General features: G+C 41.0%; 1 protein-coding gene across 1 annotated transcript; it reads right to left on the reverse strand.

Moving 5' to 3' along the window:
* Window positions 1-459: 459 nt before the first annotated feature.
* Window positions 460-3,671, reverse strand: LOC308096361 (uncharacterized protein). Its single transcript, XM_080443785.1, has 4 exons — window positions 2,717-3,671; window positions 2,273-2,428; window positions 2,088-2,180; window positions 460-1,296 (listed from the first exon to the last, which is right to left on the reverse strand). Exons 1-4 carry the CDS (start codon window positions 3,626-3,628, stop codon window positions 976-978), a joined length of 1,482 nt encoding a protein of 493 aa, XP_080299911.1. The 5' UTR covers window positions 3,629-3,671; the 3' UTR covers window positions 460-975.
* Window positions 3,672-14,349: the final 10,678 nt, after the last annotated feature.

A 14,349-nucleotide genomic window follows, 5' to 3' on the forward strand; every position in this document is an offset into this window, starting at 1 on the left:
ATCCACATTTAGGTTCTTCTGCCTCACAGCATGTGCTATTTCCCTTTGGACATCTTTTTGCTCTCTGTCCATTTAAAATCTAAAGAACATAAAATCTGTCCCATTTTGGCTGAGGTTTTACAGGTTGGCTCAAATGCTCCATCTCTATCCATACAATTCTTTTACAAAAAAATAAAAAAATAGGGACAATGTTTTAAACAGAATGTGTGATTTCTAAGGCTCACATTAACCTTTCTCCAAGTAAAGATGTGATTTCTAAGGCTCACAATCAACCTTTCTCCAAGTAAAGATGTGATTTTTAAGGCTCACATTAACCTTTCTCCAAGTAAAGATGTGATTTCTAAGGCTCACATTAACCTTTCTCCAAGTAAAGAGTTTACACAAGATCTTGCAGCTTTGCAGATCTGTACCCTTTTTGACATCTTTTTGCGCTCCATGTCCATGAGGCTCTGTTAAAATCTAAAGAACATAAAATCTGTCCCATTTTGGCTGAGGTTTTACCGGTTGGCTCAAATGCTTCATCTCTATCCATACAATTATTTTACAAATAAAACAAAATTTAGGGACAATGTCTTAAACAGAATGTGTGATTTGTAAGGCTCACAATTAACCTTTCTCCAAGTAAAGATGTGATTTATAAGGCTCACACTTAACCTTGCTCCAAGTAAAGAGTTTACACAAGATCTTGCAGCTTTGCTGCAAGGATCTGTACCCTTTTTGACATCTTTCTGCGCTCCATGTCCATGAGGCTCTGTTAAAATCTAAAGAACATAAAATCTGTCACATTTTGGCTGAGGTTTTACCGGTTGGCTCAAATGCTTCATCTCTATCCATACAATTCTTTTACAAATAAAACAAAATTTAGGGACAATGTCTTAAACAGAATGTGTGATTTGTAAGGCTCACAATTAACCTTTCTCCAAGTAAAGATGTGATTTATAAGGCTCACACTTAACCTTGCTCCAAGTAAAGAGTTTACACAAGATCTTGCAGCTTTGCTGCAAGGTTCTGTACCCTTTTTGACATCTTTTTGCGCTCTATGTCCATGATGATTTTCTGAAAGGCCTCAAAACTAAACTTGAGCCCTTCCGGATACTTTAAGTCCAGGGCATAGATAAGGCCAAACAGCATGGCACAGGCAGAAGCAACTGAGGACAGGCCACTGAGTACCTCAACACCATCAATAATGATGCCAATTTCCACCGGTTCGCTGAGAGGACCTTGATTTTCACGCAGGACAAACACCCCCATGGTGGTGTTCGCAAGCTCCGTCTCAGCCTCATCTTTCTGGACAACCTGAAGACAGACAGACAAGGAGGGAGAAAGAGAGAACATTAGCATTTTTCAGTTAGATAGACAAGACTGAGACGCACCTGTTCTTTCAGATAGACGGACAAGACTGACAGACTCACCTGTTCTCTCAGATAGACAGACAAGACTGACAGACTCACCTGTTCTTTCAGATAGACGGACAAGACTGACAGACTCACCTGTTCTCTCAGATAGACAGACAAGACTGACAGACTCACCTGTTCTCTCAGATAGACAGACAAGACTGACAGACTCACCTGTTCTTTCAGATAGACGGACAAGACTGACAGACTCACCTGTTCTCTCAGATAGACGGACAAGACTGACAGACTCACCTGTTCTCTCAGATAGACGGACAAGACTGACAGACTCACCTGTTCTCTCAGATAGACAGACAAGACTGACAGACTCACCTGTTCTTTCAGATAGACGGACAAGACTGACAGACTCACCTGTTCTCTCAGATAGACAGACAAGACTGACAGACTCACCTGTTCTCTCAGATAGACGGACAAGACTGACAGACTCACCTGTTCTCTCAGATAGACGGACAAGACTGACAGACTCACCTGTTCTCTCAGATAGACGGACAAGACTGACAGACTCACCTGTTCTCTCAGATAGACGGACAAGACTGACAGACTCACCTGTTCTCTCAGATAGATAGACTAGACTGACAGACTCACCTGTTCTTTCAGATAGATAGCATAGCAATTAAAGTGACAATCTAACCGGTCTAAACTGGGTTAAAAGATGGCAGTACTTAATTGCCTTACCAGGAACTCTTTGATCAGGCAGCTCACATCTTCACCCAGGTACATGATGAGGCACTTGAGGAGACACTCTCTTCGGACGTTTATTTCCATACTCTAGAACAGATGTTTGAAAACATTTAATACCTTTAAATACAACTTAACATTACCGACATAATGAAATCAAATTATCCACATGCATTTCATACCTGATCCATAACTTGAAGTGTATCCTTTGTTTTTTCACGGATAGCTCCTCCTTTGCTCCGGATAATCTGAAGCAGATCACCGCTCTGTTTATCCAGAGATGCCATAAATCTTGCTTGGAGCGGGACTGTGGTGATGCGCTGGAATTCTGCACCTACCTGAAATATACAACAGATTTCATATTAGATATATGAAGGCAGGCAGGTAGGGGTAGGAGAGAAATGCAGGTGGTGAGGTAGAGACAGCTAGGGAGAGAGGGATGACAGAGGGACACGGGTGGGAGAGAGGAGTAGGCAGGGATGTCGAGAGCAAGGGAAACAGGAGCGGGTGATGGATTGAAAGACAGCAGCAGGCAGTTCTTCTGAGACAAGTAGTGTCACAGCAAAACCAGAGCACACCACACACATGACACAGATATACATAAGTTACAATAAGTCAGCCAGTACCTCCTCTTCTCCAAATAGTGCTGGCCATCGCTCCTGCAGCACTTCCACCCTGGGCTGTTTATCCACTATTTCTTGTCTCCGTAGGGCAAACGTCTTGGCCATTTTTCCTCTGATGATCCTGTCATTGTTCCTTTTCTTCACCTCCTTCAGAAGTGCCTGGCGCTCCATTTCAAGTTGCTCTGCCGTCTCACCAACTGGAAAGGATGGCATATGGTTGGCCTCACCACGTTTAGGACGTTTGATATTCTTTGCTGGATAGGCATCACCTGGAGCCTTGTTCTTCATGGAATTGACAGCAAACTCTGGGCATCCAAGCCCCTTCAGAAGGGTGCGGAAGTTATTCACCTTATCTGATATTCTCACTCTCCACCCATAGGCACCGTTGAATGACCCCGGCTCTTTCAAGCAGGGGTGCTTGTTGACCAGTGCCTGTGCAACTTCAGCTAAGTCTTCTTTGACGGTGTAAGATTTATACTTGTAGACGGTGTCACATATCTTCTGAAGAATGTCTTGTTTCATCTTTGTAGTGACAATGAACCTTGTACCATCTGCCAGGTAAGCTGCATTCCCTCTCTCCAACTGCAGTTCAGTATCATAAGAAAAGACTGGAATGGGAAATACTCTTGGCCATTGTTCAGTTCTTGAGGAAACGGAGTCAGGCGAGGAAAGGAGTATCGTATCGTCAGTCTCAGTAGAACAAGTGGACAAACGTTCATTATGACACTGGGCCAATTCAGTCGTTGGGGCTGCACCTTCATCAGGCAATGAGATTACTTTTATAATACCAAGATTCTCAAGGTCTCCAGTATTTGTCAAAGTTAAAAATACACCAAATTCTTTGTCCTGGTATTGAAGCCTGAAGTTCCCTCTTATTCCACAAGTGTCCCTGACATTAACAAGAAGCTCCTCCATTGTTTCTGGAATCCCGTCTGGCAGAATCAACTTCCTTCTATCCTCATCACTCAATTGAACCATCAGCTTTGCAGTCTTGTTTTGGGCCATGGTCAACAGATTCTGAGTTGGAGAAAAAGTGAATACAATTAGTAATATTACGGATAACTATTCATTCATACATTGAGTGTTTGTTCAGTAACAGGGGTCTCCTCATCTCTCCAGTAAACAGAAAATATGTTCTCAAGTCAAGATAACAATTTACCCAATCAGGAAAATAACTAATACAGGACACATGATAAACAAGTGAAATTAGCAGTGAAACACATTTCAAACTGGAACACAAGTTGATAAATGAGCTTTGTGGTGCTCTCATGATTAGATGACATTTGTAACCCTAACCCACCTGAAAATGTATTCTCTGGTTATTTAAGAGCTGGATGGAGACCATTGTTATTGATATACACTCATAACAATGATTATTGATATACACTCATAACAATGATTAATATCAAAAAAATAAAATGATATATATATACACACTTTAAAATAAGTGTTAAATAGCTACTGTGATAGTATTCAATGCAATAATGTGTTTGTTCAGTAACAGGGGTCTCCCTCTCTTTCCAGCTCGGTAAAAAAGAAAACATTCAGGCTGGAATACCAACTTTATCCAATCAAGAGAAAGAACTCAGGATAAAAAAGCGAAATTGGACATGAAACTATACAACTGAAGTTAAATTATCTTTATGGGATTCTCTCTCCTGATTGGATAAAATTGGTATCCAAGCCATGAAACTTTGATCACAATATGTAATAGTAATAATAACCTTAAACATGTATGTATCGCTTTGGAACCACCATGCGAATCCCTCCAACAGTGTAGCAAGCCAGTGGGTATGGGTCTTTAAGATTCTGGTGTTCAACCAGTTCAATAGCCCTAGTACAGGCTGTGGTCAGGATAAAGGCTCTGAAATGTTCAGTGTACCAAGCATCAAGCTTTCTGATAATAAATACTGGTTTCTCTTGGAGAACAATCATCTGAATTATTTCACCAAACTCTGGCATACCAGAAAACTCCCCAATTGCAATAATCATGCCATCCCTGTAGTTGAGGCCTTCATAGGTTACATCTTTGGCCATACACAAAATATCCACATTTAGGTTCTTCTGCCTCACAGCATGTGCTATTTCTTCCTTCAGAAGATCAATTGAAAGAGTGGAAACATTTTTAACTTCCAGAGTGCGTGTTAGGAAACTGCACAAGTGCAATTCATGTGCCATATGAAACTGATGCCTCTGTGCCAATGATAGGAGCACATTTTTGTAACAGTTTGTGTGCCGCACAACCCTTTTGAAGAAGCTATGTTTCGCCTCGAATCTCATTGTCCATAGAGCAACCAGGGGACCAAACTGCTCTATTAGCTCAGGATAATGCTCCAAATAGTGGTGTTTGGGCAAAAGTTTGATGTGAGGGAAAACCTCTTGGTACCTTACCCTATGTTCAGATATCTTAAACTGCAGATAAGCTATAGATTCTTGGGTGTGAACAGGTGCGACGACAAGGTCTACAATGTCTTTCAAGTCATTTAGAATTCCCCAGGCAGGTTCACTGACAGGCACTCTGTTTCCAATCAAAAGAGGTAAAAACCTCAGCAGGCTCCAGTTTTCATGGGCATTACCTCCTATTGTTTTCCTTTTGGAAAATGTGAGGGGTACTGTGTGGGGACTATTTGTTTTGTCATTCCATTTGAAAGGAAAGTTTTGAATTGCCTCATTCAAGTCGACCAATTTCAAATATTTTTTAGATATTAACACAGTCAAGCACAATGCTATCTCTCTAGGTACAATTCCCTCAAAGAGGTCGTGCATAACATCAGGGGGGAAACCAGTTGTAACATTGAAGTAAGACAGCTTATCTGATATTACACAAACATCTCTCACACCATAATGAGTTTCCAAATTATTTTGTCTGATAGCCTCAAGATGAGCACCATGAATTGCTTCTGTTCTCCGACAGAATGTTCCTGATGACACTTCTGTAGTCTGAAATTCTGCCTTCATTCCTGTACAAAATCTGCACGGATAGGTTCCTGTGAAACCCTCCACAAATCCTGCAATGCCATGTGCACCAAGGTTGTCTGCAACAATACATTGAACAGTGCCCTTTATCGTCCTTCCCAGTTTTGAGATGAAAACACCATGCTTCTCCAAGGTGACAAGGTCATCTAACAAAGGCTCCAACACTTTTTCATAACGATAATCCTTAACATCCTTGCTATTAATCAAGGCACATAAATTTATGGCAGACAGGGATGAGTTGGAGCCTGGAGGTAAATTACCTAAAGTCCAATAAACTCCACATACTTTGTGTTTCTTCCTTGATGTGCCAATAGGATTACATATTTCAAAATCATCAATATACAAGATCAATGAAATGGCAGTCTCAGAAAATATTGCATTCTGTTGGCAATTGAGAGAATCAAAAAAGCTTGTGTATTTTAGTTGATCACCTGCTATGTAATTTGATTTCAAATTGATTGCTTTGTCAAGTATTGAGTCGCAATTAAGAATCTGCTGCAAAGATTTAAGTATGGGAACATACTGAAATGATCGTTTCTCTTTACGGTCAAGCACATACTCTATGGGTTCTACAACACCAAAATTAGTTTTGTAATATGCCTTCCGTTTCCACACAGTGGAGAGGAGACCTCCAATTGCTGTTGGAATGGGATGTGACTCGCAGAGAACAGAAGCCAATTCCTGCACAATAGCTGCATCAACCTGGCAATTATGTTTCTGCAATAGCAGGGTTATTTTTTGATAGGCAACAGGGACTGAAACCGTAGTTAACAAATACTGTAGCTCCTGCAAGAGGTCATTAACAGCCACACCAGAGACCAGAAAAACATTCTCCAATTTCAATAAAACTGAGGCAAATTTACGCTCTATAGAACGGGACACATCTTCAACATTTTGCGTTTCATGGGCAGAGGCATTTGACTCATCGTCTGAAATATTCTCCTGCAATTCATTGCTAACAATTGAATCTTGAGAGGGATGACTAGGGTCTGGCCTTAAACTCTGAGCAATGCCAGGCTTTAAATCATTTATAGAAGATTCCTTGTGTTTTCGGGACTTATGAGTCCTGAAGGCTCCATAAATATTTGTCTTATATGGGCATCCTTGAAAAATACATTCAACTGTTTCAAATTTTTGCAGATGCTGTCCAATGTGGTGCAAATAGTCTTTCAAAGTTGTGCTTTGTTTGTATGCACACAAAAGGCATGTAAAAGTTGTCAGTTCAGCCTTTTCAGTGGCAAGTTGAGGGTGGCTCCTTGACAAATGACTCTTAAGGGCATTCCAGGTCTTAAACGAACAAGGGCAGGTTAAATATGTGCATGGGTAGGGATGACGACGTCCAAAATGTCCGTGATCAATTCTGTAATGCTTGAGAAGCTCTGACCTTCTTGATTTTGTAATATCACAGTCTTTGCATTTCCACATTAGTTAACTTACTGAAAAAGAGGGTGGGGTGGGGGGGGACAAAGTAACCAACATGGACAGTTAAGTGATGATACTGAAATAACCAAATACCAAATAAATATCAAAACAACTCTACTATACCAGCTGACCTTCAACCGAATATTTTGCAACTGTTGAAGTAGGTAGGCAGGAGACACAAAGGAGACTCTTTGTGTCTCCTACAGAAACCATTGCCAGTCATCAAATTATTGGCTTAGGAATGTGACAAAAACAAAATCCATGGAATTGAATTCAAGTTTCCATGGGGTGACTAATCGATATTAAAAAAGTATTTTTGGGGGTGAACTATCCCTTTAATGCTTGCAGCACTAAAATGAGATCTGCATGGATCCAAGTGTATGGATTCTTTACTTGCTCATAAAATGTATCTCAATCCAGCACCTTCCCATACGGTTTAATCTGAAACACGTTATATATTATGATATTACCTTGGCTTGAAAAACAAAGACCCCTGCTTTAAAACCTAGACTTCACCATGAGAAATGGTGAAAATAAGATTGATAAGATTCAAATTACTTACCAAAATCACAACACAGCAGCAGTCACAGTATCTGTAGAGCAGAGTGTCTGCAGGCCCAGAGTGTCTGCAGAGAGAAAAGGAGTCATTTTAGATTTCTTTGGCTATTCAAAAATAGCAGCTGTACAAACTTTTTTTGTTTACTTGGTCTGCTCTTTTTTCCCTCTACACCTATACCTCTTTGCCAAAAATAGCCGATCTACAAGCTCACAACGCCTCGCAGCGCGAGGTGTTGTGAGCTTGTAGATCTGCTACTTTTGGCTAAAGTTCTCCTCAGAAAAAGGAATGCTAAAGTTCAAGTGGTTACGGTAAAACAAATATTACAAAGATTTGGCGGACCCCCTGAAGCAACTCTAAGGACCCCCTAGGGGTCCCAGACCTCCTGTTGAAGACCCCTGCATTATAGAATATGATATTACGTGGCTTGAAAAACATAAGACCCCTGCTTTAAAACCTAGACTTTACCATGACAAATGGTGAAAATAGCTGTATTACAAGCATCTACCAGCTCACAACGCATCACACTGTACATCTGCCATTTAAAAAAAAAACTAGACTTGATTTAAGTTCTATAAGATTCAAATTACTTACCAGAATCACAACACAGCAGCAGTCACAGTATCTGTCATCAGAGTGTCTAGGGGCCCAGAGTGTCTGCAGGCCCAGTGTGTCTGCAGAGAGAAAAGGAGTCATTTTAGATTTCTTTGGCTATTCAAAAATAGCAGATGTACAAACTTTTTGTTTACTTGGTCTGCTCTTTTTTCCCCTCTACACCTATACCTCTTTGCCAAAAATAGCCGATCTACAAGCTCACAACGCCTCGCAGCGCGAGGTGTTGTGAGCTTGTAGATCTGCTAGTTTTGGCTAAAGTTCTCCTCAGAAAAAGGGATGCTAAAGTTCAAGTGGTTACGGTAAAACAAATATTACACAAAGATTTGGCGGACCCCCTGAAGCAACTCTAAGGACCCCCTAGGGGTCCCAGACCTCCTGTTGAAGACCCCTGCATTATAGAATATGATATTACGTGGCTTGAAAAACATAAGACCCCTGCTTTAAAACCTAGACTTTACCATGACAAATGGTGAAAATAGCTGTATTACAAGCATCTACCAGCTCACAACGCATCACACTGTACATCTGCCATTTAAAAAAAAAACTAGACTTGATTTAAGTTCTATAAGATTCAAATTACTTACCAGAATCACAACACAGCAGCAGTCACAGTATCTGTCATCAGAGTGTCTAGGGGCCCAGAGTGTCTGCAGGCCCAGTGTGTCTGCAGAGAGAAAAGGAGTCATTTTAGATTTCTTTGGCTATTCAAAAATAGCAGATGTACAAACTTTTTTTGTTTACTTGGTCTGCTCTTTTTTCCCCTCTACACCTATACCTCTTTGCCAAAAATAGCCGATCTACAAGCTCACAACGCCTCGCAGCGCGAGGTGTTGTGAGCTTGTAGATCTGCTACTTTTGGCTAAAGTTCTCCTCAGAAAAAGGAATGCTAAAGTTCAAGTGGTTACGGTAAAACAAATATTACACAAAGATTTGGCGGACCCCCTGAAGCAACTCTAAGGACCCCCTAGGGGTCCCAGACCTCCTGTTGAAGACCCCTGCATTATAGAATATGATATTACGTGGCTTGAAAAACATAAGACCCCTGCTTTAAAACCTAGACTTTACCATGACAAATGGTGAAAATAGCTGTATTACAAGCATCTACCAGCTCACAACGCATCACACTGTACATCTGCCATTTAAAAAAAAAACTAGACTTGATTTAAGTTCTATAAGATTCAAATTACTTACCAGAATCACAACACAGCAGCAGTCACAGTATCTGTCATCAGAGTGTCTAGGGGCCCAGAGTGTCTGCAGGCCCAGTGTGTCTGCAGAGAGAAAAGGTGTCATTTCCAACTCAGGGGAACCAAATGTAATCAATTATACCAAATTATGATGAGATTAAACAAATCTAAAGCAGCATTCATGTATTTGTCACAACCAAAATCAGAAGTTTAACACTTTAAGCCCTACAGACTACTTCATTACAAACAGCTGATCTACAAGCATATATATGCTCAAAACGCACTGTAGATCTACAATAAAAAAAAAAAGTTGGATGAAAAATAGCCATCTACAAGCACACACGGTGTGACAGTTTCACATTGTATAACGTTTTAACTTGTTACAGCCGTGGGGTAAGCAATTAGGACATTCAGATTAATCCATAAATACCATGCATTTGTCATAATATAACTTATATAGGGCTAAAAGAGCCGATTTACAAGCTCATAGCTCAACCAACAACAAGTAGAAGTTCGAGCAATAACGCACGTTGCAACGCAAGCAAGTGTTGGTGTAAAAATAGCCTGGCGTCTATTAAACTTTTAATGCATGCCATCCGGTCTAGAGCCCGCCTACTCAAGAACTGTATCCGGCCATTTCCACACAGCAAACACACATACATGCATGCACACGTTCCGTTTCCGATGACGTTAATAGACCGGAAATGTAATCTGGCCGAGCGCGGTTTATTTTAGCCCTGAAACATGACTGATGACAGTCATGGCGCAACTTGTTCCTGGTTTTTGAGATTTCTACATTTACAACCCGTACATCTACATAAATGTTCAGATTTCAAATATAAAGTGTTTACCCCACGGCCACGGATGTAAAAAGTTAAAACGCCCGGGTATAAGTAACCGTATCTTCCGTATTGTTCAAGAAAAAACATTTTAATCCAATCGACGGCCATTTTATCATAGAGTTATAATGTATCAGGGTGCAGTACATCTTCCAACCGATAGGGTCGCGTAGTTGAAAGCATATGAAGGAAATTGAGAAAATGGCCACCAATCGGATTAAAATGCTTTTTATTGAACATTACGGAAGATACGGGTACTTAGACCCACCCGTTTTAACTTATAAACTCTGTGGCCGTGGGGTCAGCACTTTATATTTGAGATATGAACGTTTATGTAGATGTACTGGTTCTAAACGTAGAAATTTAAAATAACAGGAACAAGTAGCACCATGACGCTTGTGAACCACCAGCGTGAACCATGGCTACCGTTCATTCAAAGTTATAACGAAGCACTGATCAAAACTACACAAAACTATCGCAACACATAAGTTACGACCCAACTCGCGTTTCATTTTTCACACCACTAAACTAATCATTTACTCACAAGTTTACAACAGGCACCGTGCTACACGCGGGAATTATGTAGCTCTCAAGCTAGCTAGCCACACCAATGCACTTATAGGCTAGCGTTAGCATTGTCCACAATGTGTAATTTTCGAACAAACGCAACCTTAAAAGACAGCGGTTGGTCATTTTAAACATATAAAAATGATTTTAATAACACACTGGATCATATTTTCACATTTCTTACCGTGGTTTGTGAAGATATTTCTCCTCAATGCGGTGCAGTGTCCAGGCTCAACGCAAGTGCGCACGAGAAATCAAGATGGCGGATATTACAAACAAATGAAACCTAATATTTGATGACGTCATTATCACGTGACCGCAAGGGGACGCAAAAAAATCTCTCTGATGTTAAGTTATAAAATTACTTTGAACCAAAAGAACACAGATTTACGTTGAATAAACCTGACTATATTAGGTTACAACAATGATTGACAGAAAAGTAATTTTAGTAAGTCAGATCAAGCAGAAAAAACTATTAACATGAAGGGTTGACCAACTTCACTTTTTTCAGTGTACTTTAAGTACATTCTGATGCCAATACATTTGTACTTTTACTCGAGTACATTTTGAATTCCAGACTTTTACTTGTAACAGAGTATTTCTGTATGATACTTTTACTTAAGTAAAAGATTTGAGTACTTTTTCCACCACTGATGGCGGCTGCGTGGATGCAATTGCTCCAATGAGCACCAGCAGCCATACGTGTGTATTATCCATGTCCATATGATCCTGGGGTGTGGGGGGGGGGGGGGGGGGGGTGAACGTAGTGCGTTCAGAATCCACTCCATGTCACTCTGTGTCAGACGACACGTGTCTGACCCCCCCCCCCTCCCCATCAGTCCCCCATCACTGACCCCTGCTCTTGTTATTGCCTCATGGAGGTCGTGTCTCCTCTAAACATACATCGGTGTCTGCTGTGCTGTCTGCGTGCGTTTCCTGTCTGTCTGCCTGCGTCCAAACCCCCCCCCCCCCCCCCTGCATGCTTCCTGATGTGCTCTTCAAGTGTGTCTGTCAGTCAGTCAGTCAGTCAGTCAGTCAGTCAGTCAGTCAGTCAGTCGGCTTGGATTAAAGTTCTCAGTCTCCACGACTGATTTGTCATTTGATTTCCATAGAAGCCAGAAGCATGTGTTCTATGGAAACATGTTGCACAGCGAAAATAGCCGATCTACAAGCTCTCAATGCATCTGCGACGCATTGTTATTCATTATTTTTAGATTAGAGCATTTGAAGTGGTCAAACTATAGATAGATAGATAGATAGATAGATAGATACTTTATTGATCCCCGAAGGGAAATTCAGATATCCTATAGTTCATACAGGCATACATTAAGGTTAGTTTTTTTAAAAAATCACAGAAAGAGGGGGGGGCACAGGTAAAAACTGAGAGAAGACAACAGCAATATGTTCAGAAGCATCTTCCATAAAATCTTTAATAGTCTCGTATATTTCATGTAAACGCAAAAGGTTAAAGCCTTCGTCTGTGATTTCTTCACCTGTTTGGCAGTATTATGTAGAACAGCAGGAACAATATTACTAAAACATCATAATTTTTAACATTATTGTGTTAAAGGGACTACACCATGAATTTTAACTTTTTCTTCTTTTTTGTGTGTTTTTGGTCTCCCCTACTATACCTCTCTTCTATCCCCAAAAATACCCCAGTTTGAACACTCAGGCTTTCACAGCAAATCTGGAGTTTTCTGTAAATTGGTCTCAAAACCGGCCAAACTGATTTGGTCCCTGACGTGACGTCACGTCAGGGTACAATACCTCCCGTTTTTCAGTTCCAACCCAAAAAAAATAATAATGTTTTTCTTAATTATTTGTTTTACTTTTTCCACTCAGAACCAGGAGATAACATGCATACAAACCGGCTCAATAGCGCCCCGTGCCAAACAGGACAATGTGGTATTGCAGGTGAAAGTGCTTTATAAGCCAGAGAGAAGTTAGTTGGAATGAGTATATCTGAGGCTTGATTTAGGCTCAAACCTTTTGAAAAACGTTTCAGGGACATAAACAATGATGATATTAAATATTACTATTATTCTTTTAATTCATGGTGTAGTTCCTTTAATTGTTTAGGAAACAGCGCTAGTGTGTGGGGGGGGGGGATGCTTTCACGTTTCACAAATCGCACATTAGGACTTAATTGGCCTTTTTTCAGTTGTGCGATTTTTGCTTTAAATCCATGAGTCAGTCAGTCAGTCGTCCCTCCGTTGGGGGGAAGCCAACACAAAGAGTCTCTCCTCTGTTCAATACAAACCTCCACCTCCACTTCAGCCTCTCTGGGATTAACAGTGGAGACTCTACGACTGGACGGCCAGGCCCCTCTCCATGTCTCTGTCATTGTCTGTCTGTCTCTCTCTCTCTCTCTCTCTCTCTCTCGCATGCACGCACACACGCACGCACGCACACACAGTCATTGTGATGCTTCAGGACTAGACAGTATAGGGACTTCACCACTTAACCACATGAATGGTTATTATTTCACTTTCAAACATGTTTGGGGTCATTTTAACATCTATACTTGGGCTTAGATATTAATTCTAGCAGACACGCCCCCTTCCTATATCAAATCTATAAAACACAAAAGCCAGAGTAGACGTTAAAATGACCCCCCTAACATGTTTGAAAGTGAAATGTCCCTTTTAAAACAGGGGTCTAAAACATTGTGTTGCAGATGAAACCTTTTCATAGATTTTATCAGTGTTGTGTGAACTAAAGTGTTTTGTTTATTTCACTTAAGCCACCCTCAATACTTAGTAATCTTGATCATTGGGCTCTGTACTTGATCTGCTCTTTTTTCCTTCTACACCAAACCTCTATGCCGAAAATAGCCGATCTACAAGCTCGCTGTGAGCTTGTAGATTGGCTATTTTTTTGCTAATGTTCCCCTTAGAATAGGGATTCTAGGGTTGAAGTGTAAAAAAAAAGAGTAAAAGAAAAAGTTCCTATCACACAAATATTTGGCAGACCCCATGTAGTAACTCTGAGGACCTAGTGACCCAGTGTGAAATACATGCATTTTAAAATATATGTATACTGTAATAACATGTAATAACACATAATAAAATGACATGCCCCAAAATGGGGTCGCCAGCTAGGCGTAAAGGGGTTCAGGTTCCACTGACATAACGTCAAATTCTGCCCTTTAGTCCTTCTTGCTTTTCGTTATAAAATTTTCCTCTCTCCTGTATTTGCGGAGGGACCACCGTAGGTTCACAGCGAGGGAACTGGAGGATCTCAAAACTCTCCCGACAATGTCCCTCCTGTTCTGTTCTGTTCTGGTCATCATCCATCCGTCTGTCCCTCTCCTCTCCCCCCGTCCCTCCCCCAGTCCGTGTTCCGTCTCCCCGTCTCCCTTTTTTTGTCTGTCTGTCTCTCCCTCCCTCCCTAACGGCGGTTACCGTAAGCTGCCCCTGACATCTCGCACATCTGTGTGTCTCTCTCTCTCTCTCTCTCTCTCTCTCTCTC

This window comes from Gymnoscopelus braueri, assembly GCF_963280865.1.
Source record: "Gymnoscopelus braueri genome assembly, chromosome: 12".
In the NCBI taxonomy this organism is placed as follows: Eukaryota; Metazoa; Chordata; class Actinopteri; order Myctophiformes; family Myctophidae; genus Gymnoscopelus; species Gymnoscopelus braueri.